We start from the raw sequence: 17,313 nt of genomic DNA on the forward strand, positions 1-17,313 counted from the left end.
GTCCTCCCCTCCCTCCTCTCTTTCTCCCCAACTACAGCTCTCTTATGGCCCATTGTGTATTGTTCGCCTGGAACAATAGCTAATGAGTCTGTATTACAAGCTAGGAAGATCCAGGGGGTGGTTTATTCCCTGAAGCAGAGATGAGGTTGTGACACCCAAAAGGTTAAATGGCTTTGGTGAGGTCACAGAGCCTGCCTTCAGTCATCAACACCACCTTCTGAGTCTCCGGAACAGCTCCCAAACTGACCCTAAGGCCTTTTGGAATTATAGTTTAATTAATAGTTATTTTAATTCCACCCCCTCATCTCAGCTTTTCTATTTTACTGCTGCTTGGTGATGGTAGATATTGAGGTCCTGGGTATTTTTCTTACCCCTGTGTTTTGCACCAAACTTAGCAGATAGAAACTTCTTGGTAGAGAGTTCAGTTTTTGAAGTGTGTGTGTGTGTGTGTTTTTCAGAGTATGATAGGGACTGTAGGTTTGTTTTTTTCTCAGACTGAAAGGGGACCACAAGTGCAGCTTAAACAGGTTGTTAACTGAGAGCTTGAGATTTTTTTTTTTTATCTTACATTTATACCAGTAAGTCAACATCTGTGAGTCACGAGCTTGCTTGGCATCAATCGTTAGGGACCTGAATGTTTTTTTGTGCCTACCATTCATGAGGCATATTTTTAAAGGTTTGAAATGCAGAGAATTCTAGCACATTTCTGGAGTGGAAGTTTATGTCTTTCACGATTCTTTGAAATTAAGCGTATTTTTTATATACTTAATGAGTTTGGAACAGGATGGAGGGAAGAACAAAGGGAGATTATTGTTTTTTGTAATGTGTGCCTGGTGGTGAGGAAATCCCTGTATGAAGGTGACTCTTGTCTTGATGCCATTCATGCCTTTTGGGACTCAAGATCCATATTCTGCAAGGTCTCCCAACCCTTGATCAGATGTAATTAGCTAGAGCCTAAGGGACTTTTAAAGATACAGATCTGTTTTCTCCCAGTAGAAAGCAAACTCTCCCTCCCCGAACCCACCACCAAGTCTTGACCGTCAGTCTTGAAATAGTGTGCTCAGGTATATGGAAGGCAAAACTTTTTGGCTGGTAGGTAGGGTGAGCCACATATGAAAGTAAGTGGTGAGGAGAGGTGTTCTATTTTACCGTAAGGAGCAAAGGACAGCTCTCACTGCAGAGTTTCTGACACCTCTTAGGCCATGTTCATTGCAGGCAGTGTATTAGTAGAAGCCCAGAGCAACCAGTAAGCTCATAGCGCCTCACTCAAGAAACCTTTATTGAATGTCTGTAATGTCCTAGGCTTGGGGCAAAGCATATGATTTTATCTTTTATTATTATTTTATTTTTGTTTGGATAGGTAAAATGTAGTAATGGTTTTTAAACTCCGCAAGAATGTTTGGGGAAATCTACTTGTACTATATAAAGAGAATGCAAATTCCATTTGTCGAACATTAAGTGATCGACAGTCCTGATTGGATGATTGGTGTATCAATCAATATCAAAGTGTATAAATATCTTAACTGGATCTCTCTCAGTGCTTCTCACACTACAGAAGTTTCAACCAGATCCCGCTGTATGCATGGGACTTCAGATGTTTTCGAACATTCGATATCAGAATGTGTCCCAATCACACCTTTTTATGTGGACATGAGGGTATTTCGAGCTTTTAGACATCAGGACATGGTTAGGAACAGAAAGACCAATGAACTGATGGTCATTGTGGAAGCATCACAAGGAACGTGTTCACTCACTGTTGCTAGGGTAGAAAATGATCCCAGGTGGATTGTGGGAGGCCTCCTTTCGTGTAGTTGTACATGCCTGCATGTCAACTAAACACTAGTTTACTGGAGGAAGAGGCCCTGGGGAGGGCGTGAGGAAGGAGGGATTCTGAGGAAACCGCTTTTGCAAATAAAGTGAAAACTCTCCAGCATTTTCATAAGACTGCACCATCAAAATGAAAATTCCCCAAAGGAACCCTTAGTTTGTCCAGTTCTACAGACGTCATAATAAGGAGGGACCAGTCCAAGAGTCTTTGCCTTGCTGCTGATTTGAGCGTGCGAACGTACAATTCATTCATCAGCTGGTTCCCTGAGCTTTTCCCAGACTCTGAAGCGTCTGTTCTCGTCATTTGGAGGCCAGCATTGTTTTCTCATACCTTGCAGAAACACAGCTGGACTGCAACAGTCTTTGTTCTTTCAAAAAAAAAATGAGGATTATCACATACACATATTTTCCTCTGATCACCCAAGAAGGGTGGAGACTGGAGATTTGACCAAGACACAGAGATTGACACTCTAGTGCTGCCCCCCACCCTACCAGTCCGATTTGCTTTGGGAATCCTGTACACTGCTACAGCTCAAAGGGGTTAAACATGCTGCGATAAAAGTTAGCAGGTGTGAATAAGTTTACTGGAGCAGAAGTTACAGTTGCAGGCAAGTGGTAGCAGTTCAACACATGCTTAGAAATCAGGAAACAGTACTAAGAATAGCTTTTCCTGAGGTTGCTCGGGAAGATTTATTATGTTGTCTTTTACTCAAAGAGGTAGATGTCAGTGTCTTGCTCCAGCTACACATATACTGCCATGTTCTGGATGATTTGTTAATATATACCAACTATCTCGATGTATAGTAGCTAACTATCGGTGGCAAATTATAGATTATCTTCACTCATTTTGTTATCTGGCGTGTTGGAAGTTCCCAAATATGACAAGGACATGCACTGTGATGAACCCCAGAGATTCATACCAGAATGCTGTTGGATGTGATGTAGGAAATGATGCTTTATTTATTTATTATTTATTTTTCTAATAGAGCAGCGTCTGACAAAGCGTCTGCCAAATGGTGAAACAATTAGAGGAACAGAATAGTTAGAATCTCAGTTACAGGTTCTGTACTCCCTGGCTAATTAATCCAGGAGCTTTGAAACTTGAGTTTTAAGGATCTTCAATAGGCTTGGTTCTGAGCTAGTGAAGCTGATTGAGGTTTCTGGTTACCAATGCTGGCCTTGCCTTGCCCACGGGTGGGATTCTGAGTCATAGGCTGGAACCCTCGCAGGACCCCTGCTGTGGAATCCCCCGCACGCGCCCCTCGTTGCGCACCCACGCCTCACGTCCTGTGTGTCAAGCTTTGTGAATGAATGATGTACACGCACTTGGAAAACTATGCCTGCTACTGGAGCGGGGCCGCAGCGGGTGACCAAGCCTTCAAGAATGCGTGCAGAATCAGACGGACTTTCCCGAGACTGTGGCAGCAGCCCCTGCACGCCAGCAGCCAGCTAGCCAGCCATTCTCACCAGCGGTAGGCTGAGGCCCTCGCCCCGCACGCGCGGAGTAGCTGGAGCTGCGCCGCCGGGCAAGGCTCGCCCGCCCTTCCTTTCGCTTTTGGGAGGCGGGCGAAGATTGGCTGCAGGTACTAAGCCCCGCCCCTCCGCCCCGCCCCCGCCGCCCCGCCGAGTGGGCAGGGCAGGCTCTGAGACCCTGGGACTGGGATCGGTGAGGAACGCCCTAAAGCGGAGGCGAGCTGCACTGCGCCAGCGCCGGCCAGCCGAGCGAGCGAGCAAGCGAACGAGCGCCTCGGACGGAGGAGCGAACGGGCGAGGCGCGGGCGAGGCTGGGACCCAAGCGCGCTCTCTGCTCCGCCAAGTGCCAACTTCACGCGGACTGGCTGGGCGCGCACCATCCCGCGGGGCGGTCAGAGGGAATTTGAGATTTTAGGGCTGCGCTCTGTCCCCTTCCCCCGCCCGGGTTCAAAATCCCCATTAAAAAAAGCAAAACAACAGTTAACAGCAAACTTGCTCTCATCCCGCCGCCCCCCTCAACTCCGGGCACCATGAAGGCGGCCGTCGATCTCAAGCCAACTCTCACCATCATCAAGACAGAAAAAGTGGATCTGGAGCTTTTCCCTTCCCCGGGTGAGTGGCAACAGTGAGGCCCCCACCCTAGCTCCGGGTCCCCTCTGGGCTGCCCTGCTCCCTCAGGAGCCTGGGATACCGAGGCCAGGAGGACTGTTGGTGGCCCGAGACCCTTGGGGTATTTTTTGGGGGTGGGGGATGTATTTATTTTCACAGCTGCGTTTTTTGTGACTAATGGGAAAAAGCTTATAGAATTTCCAGCGCCCTTATTCCGGTGTTTCAATTTTCCCACATAAGCGAGAACCTACTGGCAGTGTTCCTTAATGTTAGCAAGGGGACGTCTGACACTGCCTCTCAGGTCACCCCCACCTACTCCCAACTGTGTCTCCCCAGTACTGGAGCTTGATGGGAGGGTCCTGTGGAGTGTTGGAAGAGTGTCTGGCTAGCTGCCTGGCCTTCAAGCACTTGCATCCTGATCGCCCCTGTCATAAGTCCCTTAGAGTCTCACTCCTCTTTTCTAGGTTGAGGAGGAGGTAGTGGGAGGAGAAACGAAATGAATCTGTTTTAACTTTGGGAAAGTCTGATTCCTTCCCGTTCAGTGCAGTAACTGACTTTACTGCCTTTCTATTCTGCCGTGTTTTGGCCTCCTGTACCAAAGGTCCTCGAAGAAGGAAAGCATCCCACCACCAGATGTGACTTAGTGTCTTTGGCTCATGGTTTCATTTAGCAGGCTTAAAGGATTTGAAGAAGAGAGGGAGAGTAAAGACTTCGAATTTTGTCTTAGAAGGGAATTTTAGTGGTCAACAGATGGAGTTGACTCTCCAGGATTCCTGACGCTATCAGAGTGTGAGGGAATGTGCGTTCTTTTAGGATAGGAAGCTGGCCTCAGAGAAAAGTGACTTTGGAGGTGAAAAGATCTAGAAAGGTACAGGGAGAAGGTGATACATTTTGGAAAACTATCAGCTGTCAAAACACATATCTCTATCGGGACAGATTATCCATAAGTTTAACTACTGTCCCCGATCTTTGCCTCTGCGGTAAAGAACTGCATATTTAACCTGTTCTTTATACTTTCAACGAGGTTTTGACATTCTGATGTGCTTCAAAATATTAATAAAGACATTTGAGTCCCATCCCTTCCGGAGACTCTCCTGACATTCAGTGCCGGATTACTCTGTACAAAAACTGGGCTTGTCACAGTATGATGACAGTCAAGGCCAAGCTAAGCTGGGGGTCTCTCCTGGAGCTGTGGAGACTTCTCAGGCACTCAGAGCTACAGATAGAAATGGTGCTACAAAGGTTGTTTTGGGGTGTTTAAGGGAACCAGGAGTTCTCCGTGTTACAATTGATTGAAACCATATATAGCAGAAGTGAATGAATAGTTCACAGAGAAGATATAAACTCAACTAATAGGCCCTTTCCCTAAGAATGGCTTGTTTATATGTGCTATGTGTGTTTATGGGGAAGAGACAGATTTGGGCGTCTGGGAAACATCATGTGTATCATGTCAGTTCGCATACCTACAGTGGACCTTTCCTGCTGGCAGTGAATGCGAGCTCCTGACTGCACGTGTTTTAGATCATAGCAAACAGCTGAAGCATGTGTTTTGGTAATTTAATATTAAATCTATGAGATTTCAAAGCATTTGATTCTATTGCTTCAGTTATTGATAGAACATAAACTGTGGGTGAGTAACTTCATTGAGCGGCGCCACCAGGAAACTAGAGCTAGGCAGCCCTAATGCTGCAGTTCTTCTTCATCATATGAAGCACCTTTACAGTGGCTTTTTTTTTTTTTATCAAAAAATGGTGTTCAAGGGATGCAAGTTGGGAGTGAACCTGGGGGCTACCTAGTGTAATCAAGACCAGTTTGAGCAATATAGTGAAATCATTTCTCAAAATTAAAAAAAAAAATTTCTGAGCCACTGTCCTTCAGTGCAACAAAGCAACCAGATTTCATTAGGTCCAAGAAATTAAGAGTCTTCTGCCATTCACTTTGATAATATATATAAAATATTATATATATATGTGTGTGTGCATATATATATATATATATATATATACATATATGTATATATATATATTTACTAGTACTTTCTTAGACAAAATAAAGAGCAATGATTTGTTGATTATTATAACTTTTTAAAGCATTTTTCTGGACTGTAGTTGCATTTATGTAAATATTATGCCCATACCTCAGATGAGATGCTAGAGGCACGGAAAAGTTAAGTCACTTAGGCAGAATTCTGCATGGAGCCAGAGGCAGAAGAAAGATGAATGCCTTTCTAACTTGTCAATTACATACAGTGAGCAATGCTGTAAGTTACCTTTGGAGGCTCAGCGGAGAAACTTCAGTGGAGACTTAAATTTTTAGGTGCAAAGATGGAAGAAGCCCTAGCCAGGACTGTTATCTTTTGCTAACAGAAAAAAATGATATTAAGTAGATGTTAAGTAGAACTTTACCTGGCCCATCAGATTATACAGGACACTTGTGTCAAAGTTTGATTATTCACAGCATGGGTTCTTATCCATGACTGGGACTTTAGTATTTATCATAATGGTTTTTCTTTGTATTGCTTCATTTCTCAAGAGTGGAGACAACTAGTGTTGGGTATGATGTTACCTCAGAGATGTTAAACCAGAACTTCCTTTCTGTCCCCTCCCCAGATTCCTAGAATCAAAGAAGTGAAGTGAGAAGAAGTCTGAGGGTCCATATTGGAGACAGGACACCGGGAACATTTGTTAGCCTCTCTGTGGTTAGGACTTGACCAGGATCCTTTATTCACTTTGGTTTTATTTTGAGGTCTACATTTTGACAACATCAAGCATCAAATTAATACATACTCTAAAATGACATGGGCATTCAGTTTCCTTCACAAGTATAAGGCAGGGCATATTGTCTCACTGCACACTTCTCTCGGGTCTTCTGTAGATTTAAACCCAAATGCAGCCTTGATTTGTTCCTGTTTCCTTCCTGGTGTGGAGGCTTCTGAGTAGGGGCTGAGGCTACGAAGGCAGGGCATGTGAGCAAATGCCACTTCTTTATTACTCTCCTGCCCATCCCACTTCACCTTTAAGGTGAGGTGAAGACCCTGGCTATAGAGGAACAGCAGTTTTCAACCTGGCTTTTTGTTCATTTGTAAGACTATAAGGACTAGCCCCAACTTCCATCTTACTTTGATAGAGGATATTCATCCCCTGGGGACCATGATTGTCCTTAGAGATAGGAAGAAGCTTTGTCCTTCCTTAGTTTAGATGGTCTTTGTGCCTCTACAGGCAAGAAGGAAGAGGGGAGGGCTGCCGGCCGCCAGCTTTGCTTATGACTGTGTTTCTAGATCCCTGTTACCACAATCTGTTAGTGACTAAATAGTCCAGTGGTTTAGACAGAGTCTGTGGAGCCAGCTTGTCTGGGTGTGAATTTCTAGTTAGTGGCTGTGTGACTTTGGGCAGACTACTTAATCTCCCTGTGCTCCAGCTCCTGCATGTGTGAACCGAGTATAATAATCCTTGGATAAAGATGAAAACGGAATATGTAGAAGCTCTTGATTCAGTGGCAGACCGGGTAATGGAGTCTGTAGAACAGTTAATGAAGAAACAAGTCAGTAGAAGCCCTGGGCAGTGTAGAACGTTCAGCAGACCTTGGAAGTTTTGGTATGAAGTCTAATGGCTGGTTTATATATGTCCCCCAAATCTACCACTTGGGAAGGAAAGAACAAGAGAGAAAAAGACCTGGCCTGAAATTTCATACCAGTAGGGCTTTATTCTGAGTTCTATATAACAAATCTGGTTTACAGTTCCCTTGCAGAGTGCTTGGGGCCTGACAGTCCACTCTGCAAGATCTAGAAGCTGGTATACTCCTTTGGGTGATAGAACCTGTCATTGATACCTCAGAGTAGGAAATCTACCAAGTCCAAGGACAGTGGGAACATTTGCAGAGTTGGGGGATTGGTCTAGTTTTTTTTTTTTCCATCTTGCTGGATTGAGAAATGTATCTTGTCCAGTTATTATAAAGCATTTTACATTTTATTTATTTACTTGGTTGGCAGAGCTTACATTCCTGGCATTTTTGGTTGGTTTGTGTTGCTGGTTTTTTTTTTCTTCCCTCTTAAAGAGGCCAGACCACCCTGTAGGAACATCTTCTCTCTCTAGGAGACAAAGCAGCCGTGGTCAATCTCCTCAAACCCAGCTTGCTCGGGGCCCTACCACAGTTTCTGCAAAAGCAAGAGCTGGTTAGTGGCGGCCAGAATTTTCCAGGAAAGAATATCCCTGTTTCAGAGTGCAGTGGCTGATTCCATTGGCAAAGGTGACAACGTTATTATAGACAGAATGAGAAGTGTAGCTGTGACATCGTCCCAAGGACTTGTCAACGCTCCTGTTACCTCACTGTTGTAGGGAGTTTGTGAAATGTCTGTCACGTATGCTTTGTATGTCTACAATGGTCCCATACTGGACCACACTTGATTCACACTCACCCTGTGGGAATTATTATTCATCCTGTTTTCTTTTTCTGGATGGAGAACATGATATTCATAGAAGTGCACGCCTTTTCCACATTCACGCTTTAGAAACGTAGACACCAGTGAGATGCGGCAGGCATTTTGAACCTGACGTAAAAGCACTGTGTTATTTTCAGCCACCCTGGAAATTGAACCATAGTCTGTATAAGAAGGCTGTGCTGGCTGGCTGGTGCTTTGGACGTTCAGGGAGTTACAGGGGTTCTCCCTGCTATCCTCTGAGCTGAACTGTCACCTGAGCACCCTGAATAGCTTGGTGAAAGAGTGTCCCCAGGTGTGGCCATCCAGATATGTATTCTTTAGGAGAAGCTTAAAGGTTCTGGTCACTCCCGCCTCAGGTGGTGAAGGAAGAACCAGGATCCTTGTGCTGCACTAACTTTCAGGTGTTTTAGGCTTGGTCTCTGGTGGGACCGTCAAGTCCCTGAGCCTCTACCTTCTACCATTTTATCTCCTTCAGCAGTGGTGCTGCCATGAATCCACAGTTTGGATGATGATGAAAGGCATCAACTGGCAAGCCAAGGGCGGTTGAAGTTTAATTTTCTGCTTTATAAGAAGGCTCTGGATAACTTCCTTTGTGTTCCACGCGTTAAAAAAAGAACTTCTGTCTTTCTTCCTAAAATTTATTTATTTTGCTTCCTAATCCATGGTTAATATTCATTCCTTTACCACTGCATCATGGCGGCGGGGGTGGGGGGTGTTTCTCTAAGTACTTAGCATCCTCGGCCATGCAGCCATCATAAAGAGGAACTCTTGTGTGAATAGAAGGTGCCTGCTGTATTTACTTGCTCCGTAATGATGTACTGCTTCCATTTCTCTGCTCAGATGGAAGCTCGGGGAGCATAAGCCTCTGCGATGCGGAGTTTTAGATCTGCCTTCTGCTGGTAGCTGTTGAACCATGCTTAACTCAGGGTTTGAAAGGTCAGAGCGATCCCCAAATCTCTCCTCCTCACTCCTCCTGTTCTGTAGCTGCCTTTTTTTCTCTTTAGTTAAGGGTTGAGGATACCTTTTTATACAACTTCAGTACACGTTTCCCAAATTACACCGGTAAACTTTTCTAACTTGACCACCTTTATGAAGCCTGTGACCCTTATGTAAGAAGGAGTTGGTATCTAGTAGAGGGTTGTACTAGACCTGATTTCCAGTGTGGAGACCTATGACACAGTCAACACACTGCAGTACAAACCTGTAATATTTGTTTTGACCATCATCTTGATGCCAGGTCATTCCCTGTTGCTCCTGCCTGTATTCAGGCCTGTCACTTGATACCCCAGGTGTGGTTGGGTGGTTGTTTGTTTGTCTATTCCCCACCCGCTTTTCTTTAACTATTCATATACTATTCTACAGTGCCTCTCTCTGGAGCTTTCTGTTTTGTTTCATGGAGTTGTAAAATATTGGCCCACACAGTGTTATCAGACCTAGTCAGCACACGGAATCTTCAGGCAGTTGGATTTGAGATCCTCGAACAATATAGACAGGATTTGCCATCCAAACAGGACACTCTTGAAGGTGTGTGTATTAGTAATAATCATACCAGAGTAATAAAACATAAAGTAAGGCCCTCCTAGCAGAATAAGGTCTCTGAACCTCGGCACTAAGTGTAGATCAGAATATTCTCCAGAATATTCTCTGTCAAATGCTCGTAGACTATTCAGTAGGCAAACAGTACCAGATTAAGAATTTAATGTTTTCCCTCCACTATGAGGAGTAACTCTTTTACTTCTGTCTTCAATGCAAGGCATAATGTTTCTTAACACTCAAGGTACTACCTCATACACACTAACTGCTTGAAACTTCCTAGTAGCCCTGGGTAGCTGTGAAAAGCCGTTAAGTGTGTTTTGTAGAGCTCTGCAGAGGAACTATATACATTTCACATGTACAGAGAGAGATGTGTGTGAGTTAGAAAAATGAACTTTTGAGTTGGGGACAGGAAGTATCATTAGAATAGTAAAGAGAATTAAAACTTCATTTTGTTTTAGGGTTTAATCCAAGATGAGTTTTTATAATGCTGAGGTAAAAAAATGCAAAAGAAAAGTGTGTGTGTGTGTGTGTGTGTGTCTGTGTGTGTGTGTGTATGGTGTCATTAAAGTGGATGAGAAGAGAACAGTACCGCACCAGCCCTCATCTGTGCAGGAGGGGAGGAACAGTAGGTTCAATTGCAACATTCCTTTTGGCCAAAAGATTAAAAAGAAGGAAGGAGGGTAGGAAGAGTACAAAAGAACTAATAAAAGAGTGAAAGAATAAAAGGAATTTAAGCGGTATTTCGTAGACTTTTAAAAACATCCTCCTCTGGACCAAGCATTGTACTGGACCAGGACTTTTTGTCTCAGGTGGCCTGGTGGACAGTCCTGGACTGTTCATGCTCTTTGTGATGCCATTTTTCAAACGTGGTGAACTCCTCATGCATCTGTGGTAGGTCAGGATAACCCAGATGTTGGTTTCCCATGCCAGATATTAGGCTATGCATAGATCCAGGCTCTCAGCATTTTCTATGCCTGAGGAGTGTTTTTTTCAGTAGTTCTTGGGTAGAATGCTTTCATGGGCCAGCCTTCTGAAGATCACAGGCCACTTGGAAGCATTTGGAGAAGCCATAAGGGAAAGGGGGGAATTACTTTTAATATAGAAGAACATGAGAACTCTGCAAGTTTGGAATAAAGAAAGACTTTAAGACAAATAAAAGTATTGTTCATAGAGAGTGAAGACACTTGTTAGATGCCAGAATTTAAGAGATATGTGGGGAGACTCAGGAAAACCTTTGCCTTTCACAGTAGGGAAGTGGGGCTGGAGAGATGGGCAGTGCTCAGAGCACCTACTGCTCTCGTAGGGACCTGAGTTCCAGGTATCCAGAACCCATTTCTCGTGTCTCACAGCTGACTGTACCTCTGTCTCTAGGAGGACCCAACACCTCTGGACAAAGTGGACACCTGCAGTCCCATGGATGTTCTCTCACAAACACATAATTTAAAATAATAAAATTTCAACACTTACAAAAAAAAAAAAAAAAACAAAACACTATGGTGGTTTCAAGGGCAGAACGGTGTTACCGAGCAGGCTTCTGAGAGGGCTGAGCGTTTTTTTTTTTTTTTTCTGCCTTGCTTTCCCTCCCACTCATAACTGTTAGTTGCTAAAACCTCTGTATCAGTTTATCAGAATAGGCGTTAAACCTCAAAGGACATGACAGAATCAATCAGGTACATATTTTTTAAGGTAAGAAACGGAAAATAACCTAGTCAGGCACTCGTGTTTGCAGATGACTTTTTTCTCAATAATTTATTTATTCTTATTCATTTTTACATTCTGATCACAGCTATGCCACCCTCCTCCCCCCACTCCTAGTCACACCTACAAATCTCTCCTCCCTTACCCCTCTTCTTCTCCTTAGAGAAGACACCACCCCTTAGGTACCACTCCATCTTGGGACATCTAGTCCCAGCAAGACTGGGTACATCCTTTCCCACTGAGGCCCAACCTGGCAGTCCAGGTAGGAGAAGGGGGTCTAACAGCAGAGACCAGAGATAGAGACAGCCCATGCTTCGCTTGTTAGGGGGTCCACAGGAAGACCAAGCTGCACCTTTGCTACAAATGTGTAGGAGGCCTAGGTCTAGCCCTTATATGCCCCCTGGTTGATGGCTCAGTCTCTGTGAAACCCGGATGATTCTTTTTAAGGCTTTAGGAACTCCTGCTACGTGCCAGGCCTTGTACCTGTTCCCGAAGTGATGATTTATATGCGTGTTTGTGTGAGTGAAACTCACACTTTCCTAAGTGTGCCATTCATTGGCCATTCATATTGCCATTCATATTCAAAATAAAAATGCGTGACAGGTCTGATATTGAATTATACTTTTCAAAACTTATTATAGAGAGTTTATGGTGAGTAAACTTCTGTGTGACTGATTTTTATACTGATTCTTATTTTCTTGATATTTTTGCTAAACCTTTAGATTAACTCTTTATATTGTGTGTAGGTTATCTTACACCATCCAGATACTACTAATACACAGAATTCAGTGATCAGGACTGACTAGAGGGACCTATCATCAGAGTAGAATTAAGAATTAAGTATTATGTATGAAATAGAAAGTTTACTTTGTAGGCTCAACACCAGAGAGGGGCAGACACACACACACAGAGGGAGAGGAGGGAGGGAGGGAGAAAGGAAGGAAAGAGAGAGAGAGAGAGAGAGAGAGAGAGAGAGAATACACACACTCCTGACTGTCAGGAGGATCCTAGCCATATCCATGTACCTGCTTGTATGACTTGGGGAAAAATAATCTTATTTATTTGAAATCTCACTTTCTTAATTGGTCAAATAAGTCACCTAGAAATAATAACCTAAGGTTTCTCTTAACACTGATGCCTTGTGACTTTGGGTAACAGTAAAGGCTGGTAAAAAACATAGACTGTTGTTTAAGAGGTGGACAGATCACTAATTTGACAAAGTCACTGAGAAAAAGGGCAGCTTACAGAAAGGTATTAGGAATTGTGCAAAGCTATCACAAGGATCACATGTAACAGGCTCTACTGTTAATGCCTGGTTGGAACTTGTCTGTGATCATTTCTGAATATGTTGTCTCAGGGGCCAGGAGTCATGTCTTCCAGTATACAGTAGCTTCCTTTTCTGCATAAGGGCCAGCTGAAGGCTCCAGGGAGGGGTCTGAATTAGAGGAAGAGATATGTAGGTTAGGAGTCTGGTAGGCAGAGCAACTAACCCAGCTGTATCCTCACAGCTGCCCATGCGGTCTGAGTAATGACTTATTTCATGGAAGCTGCCCCTTCTTGTTGCTCTATTCTGTTGAGAAACAGTCCCCTCCTGCATCAGGAATGTACTCCGCTGTGAAGCACCTCAGCACCTCTTCCTGACAAGCCTGGTGAGTCAAGGTCCTCACTGCCTGTTTGCCCAGAGGGAAGGGCCCATGCCTGCTTGTGGGACTGTTCACAGATGCTTCCTGGGCAGCAACCGGCTGACCCCTCTGTGGGCATGGCCTGCTTGGTGGAGTTAGGGGCAGACAAGATGCCACCTGCTTTGGCTTCCCAGACATCCAGGAAGCTCTAACTGTGTGCTGGTGTGTCAACAGCGACCCTCTTGCTTCTCAAAGGCTGCCTTTGTGGCTGGCTGTGGCATTGCCTATGCATGTTTGTTATCTGTGATCTCATTTTATTGATGTTATTTCTACATTTTGAGAAAGATCTGTCACAGTTACCACTTCTTTGGGAAACAAGGGCCTAGGTGCAACATGTTGATTTGGAAGGAAAACAAGGAAGACTGCCTTTGAGTTCTTATCAGAGGGCAGATCTAATTCCTACCCATCTTTATTTTGTTAGTGTTGTTGTGGTGTGTTTACCCTCCCTCCTCTCTGTGTACGTGCATACATACATATGTACATATGTATATTAGGTTTTGAATACTAGGTTTGTGCCAAAGACCCTGATTGTCTCAACCTACCCTGTAATAGTGAAACAGACGTTTATTCCCATTTCACAGATGAATGAGTGAGATGTTAAAACCTTATCACAAAGGGGATAAGCACTACTTACATTCAAACCCAGTTGTACCCAACTCTAAAATCACATGGATGCTATCATCACGTTTTTTGAAGTACTTAGATGTTGAAATCGGAGGGGACGCTGAGGTCTGCTGTGCGTATTTAGCAGTTTGCCTAAATACTGCCTCGTAATCTGGTAATGTGTTAACAGTTTGACAAACAGCTTTACCCACCAGAGATCCAGCTAATCCTATGAGTTGCTGATATTTTGCGAACAAGGGGAGTATACAGAAGGGATACCAAGTTGTTTTCTTTGTGCCACACTCGAAGAGATGATAGAACCACAGTTGGAGTTTGTCAGATGTCCTGATGGCTTCATTTAGCCACCCAGCTTAAGTGTTTCTCTTGTTTGAGGAGTATCTCCACAATAGCTGTAATAACCACTAGCATGAGATTGAAATGTCAACAAGTCAGTCACCCCATTTTTGTTGCTGCAAGTACCCTTCCTGTACATGTTATATACATCTTCAGTGAGTCCTACATGGTTGCTAACTAGAGAGCTTTGAAAAGGTTGCCCAGACCCTTCTGATGTCAGATCTTGGAAAGCGGCAGAGATAGCCAAAATACCAGGAGCAGAAAGAAAAGTGGCTTGCTCTCTAAGGCACTGGACAAACAAATGTGCACTTTTCTTTTTAAAGAGGTTGACTTTGGACTTTAAGAAGGTTGGTTTTTTTTTTTGTTTGTTTTGTTTTTGCTTTTTGTTTTTTATTCCTGAGAGATTTGAAGAGAATCCCCCTACCCTGTTTTCCTATATTAAACTGAAATGTGCTTTGCTTGGGTCTTCTATGCCTCAATTTATGTCACATGAGACCCATTTTGATGAGCAGAAGGAAAGTCAGACAGCTAGAGGTTGCTTCTAAACACAAAACAAAACAGAGTAGAAAAATTTGAATGTCATAGTATGAATTATATAAAAGAACTGTGCCCAAGAGGCATACAAGAATTAATGACATTCTAGATGAGTGATATATTCTTTCCATTTAAAACAGACGTACCTTTTAAACTGTGGAACCAGGTATAGGGGTGTGTGTGTGTGTGTGTACTCAGGGCTAGTTATATTGGGCCAGATCCCTAATTATTCATCTTAAGAAAAGTCAGTACCCTTGCCTCCCTTCCTTGTTTTGGTCTTGCTGGAAGCAACATAAATGACAAACTGTTGGCTTGAGAAGTATTCCCTTGGGTTGCTCCTATTTCCTTGCAAATGCATATAAATCCTAAGTGGCTACCAATAATGTAGGTTTCCCCAGATCACTAAGCAGGGGGAGGTGAGGATGGGAAGGAGGTGGTGGTACAACAGCTTATAGCAAAAACAGAAAGAAGAGTTTTAAGTCTGGGACTGTTTAGTCTGGGCACTCAATTCTTGTCAGGAAAATTTTAGAACACATATAAAGTAAATCTTAATGCATCCAGAAGGCGACTCTCCTCTTCAAATCAGGGTCAGTATCTGATTTAGAGCCTCCCTCTTACAAGTAGCTCAGGCAGGCCTAAAGAGTCAGTTCTTGACCTTATCTTGCCTGGCTTGAACAGTTCCTTTGCTGTGCACTGAGCTAGCTAGAGGAGGTTGTCATCTTGTGTCCTTCTGAGGCCCAATGTGAGATCCAGGATACTGAGTCTGTTTTGACTCCAGGCCTCCAGGTAACTGTTAACCTGTTCATAGTCTCTGTCTTCTTCTTGAAGGACTCTGCTCTGAGTCACTCTGGGAGAGAGAGGAGGAGAGTTAATGAGTTCATGTTTAAAAAGTGCCCGAGTCGAGTCATTGCTGATGCAGGGAGAGTTGTTTAATTAGTGGGAGATCTGATACAGAGTGGTGAGGCTCAATCCGATGAATTCTCCAAGGTGAGTCACATGTATGTGTCCAGGAAGCATATCCATGATTTCATATAGATCAAGAGTTCCACTACCCATCTCCCTTGTCTCCTGACAGAAATAAAACACTCTGCAAAATGGTTGGGTGTCCCTTATGTTTTGTAGACATAAGTGTTCCTTCAGCATAAGGGATAAGAGAAAGTTATGTTTGTAGAGTCCCAGGTATGTGCCAGGCACTTCACAAAAACCTTTACAGAAGCACTCACATCCATTAGTTAGCTGTCTCTGTGGAGTTAGTGTTTCAGTGCCTCTGTGAAGTTAATGTTTCAGCCCCATTTTTTTTTTCATATAAGAAACAGAATCTCAGAAAATTTCAAATAATTTGCTCAGGGCCATAGAGGCTCAAAGTCCCAGATCTTTATTTGGAGCATTGTAACAAAGCCCAGCCCACAAAGAACACCCATTTGGAGAGAAACCTTGCCAAGACTCAGGAAAAACTTTGATTCCTGGGATGCTAGTCTCTGTTATCTTTTCATTTAAGATCTTCATTAATATCAATATTAGGGGAAAAAACATTCAGTTGTCTATAAATCTATACCATAGGGATGGGTTTGGGTAATTCCTAGCACTTTTTTTTTTCAAGTTCAAGATGGATAAACGAAAGCACACTTGCTAAACTTGCACACAGAATTAGGGTTTTGCCCTCCCCTCCCCCTCCCCCTTGTTGCCTACTGGGAAACCGAGGAATGAAGTGAGAGCTCAGTGCCTGAGAATTTTCCAGGGAGGGGACAGAAGTTTAGGCCTTGAGGCCACTTGATGCAGCAGGAATGTTTGTAGAAAAATAAACACACACGGAATGAATCAACATCTACATGCTGGTCCTGCAGTTAACCTCCTTCAGCAGGAGGGGGAGTGGGAGGAGTCAGAGCTGGAGTCCTTCTCTCCTTCTTTTTAAAAGCGATACTTTGTTAAGGCTTCCCCTTAACCAGAATCTTCTGCATTGAAAGGCCTGATAGATTGAGTTAGAAGATTCAGAGCCTCCAGCAGAGTTTGGGTGCTTACTGAACAAAACAGCAGCAGAATGTCAGTGAGATTGGGGCCCTGGTGAGTTGTGGCTTCATGGGTGCCCTGGTCAGCAGTCAGTGTTTGCAGGCATGTCTCACGCAGCGCAGCAAGTGAGCAAATGAGCAAAGATGAAGCAAGGGCTCTGGTTGCTCCAAGCTGCCTTGCTTCATGCTTCGTCGGAAAATAATGTTTCCAGTGTGTTTCCGACTCAACTCAGTTCTAGGGAAGTAGTATGTGGATTAGTAAAGGCTGGTGCAGGATACACACTCGTCTCCTCCTACTGAGCCTACTCACGGGTATTTGTGGAGTGCCCCCCCGCCCCGTTCCTGTTCTAACAGAGTCTAAGTGTGATTCAAATCATGTAGTCATTAGTGCCGGGTTTTTACATTTGTCGGGTGGATTTAGTTGTGCCCTTGGTTGCTTATCATGATCTTATGTTACATAGCCATTCTCCTTTCCCATTTGGCAGATGAGAACTAATCAAAAAGAAAGGTTCGTGTTTAGGATTTTCAGTACCAAGAGGTTTCTGCCCTTGGA

The 17,313-nt window shown here is 43.8% G+C and overlaps 1 protein-coding gene across 3 annotated transcripts in view; it reads left to right on the forward strand.

The window, feature by feature from the left end:
• The window catches only part of Ets1 (ETS proto-oncogene 1, transcription factor), a 121,741-nt gene that overhangs the window by 55,637 nt on the left and 48,791 nt on the right, over positions 1 to 17,313 (forward strand). The window contains exon 1 of one of the 3 annotated variants that reach the window (XM_028776167.1): positions 3,581 to 3,912. The exons of the other annotated variants lie outside the window; for them this stretch is intronic. Within the exon in view, the coding sequence (XP_028632000.1) occupies positions 3,831 to 3,912 (82 nt within the window). The 5' untranslated portion in view covers positions 3,581 to 3,830. Of the gene's footprint in view, positions 1 to 3,580; positions 3,913 to 17,313 lie in introns of those variants that run through there. 3 annotated transcript variants of the gene reach the window in all.

This window comes from Grammomys surdaster, unplaced genomic scaffold, assembly GCF_004785775.1.
Source record: "Grammomys surdaster isolate TR1022 unplaced genomic scaffold, NIH_TR_1.0 266, whole genome shotgun sequence".
NCBI classification, from domain to species: Eukaryota; Metazoa; Chordata; class Mammalia; order Rodentia; family Muridae; genus Grammomys; species Grammomys surdaster.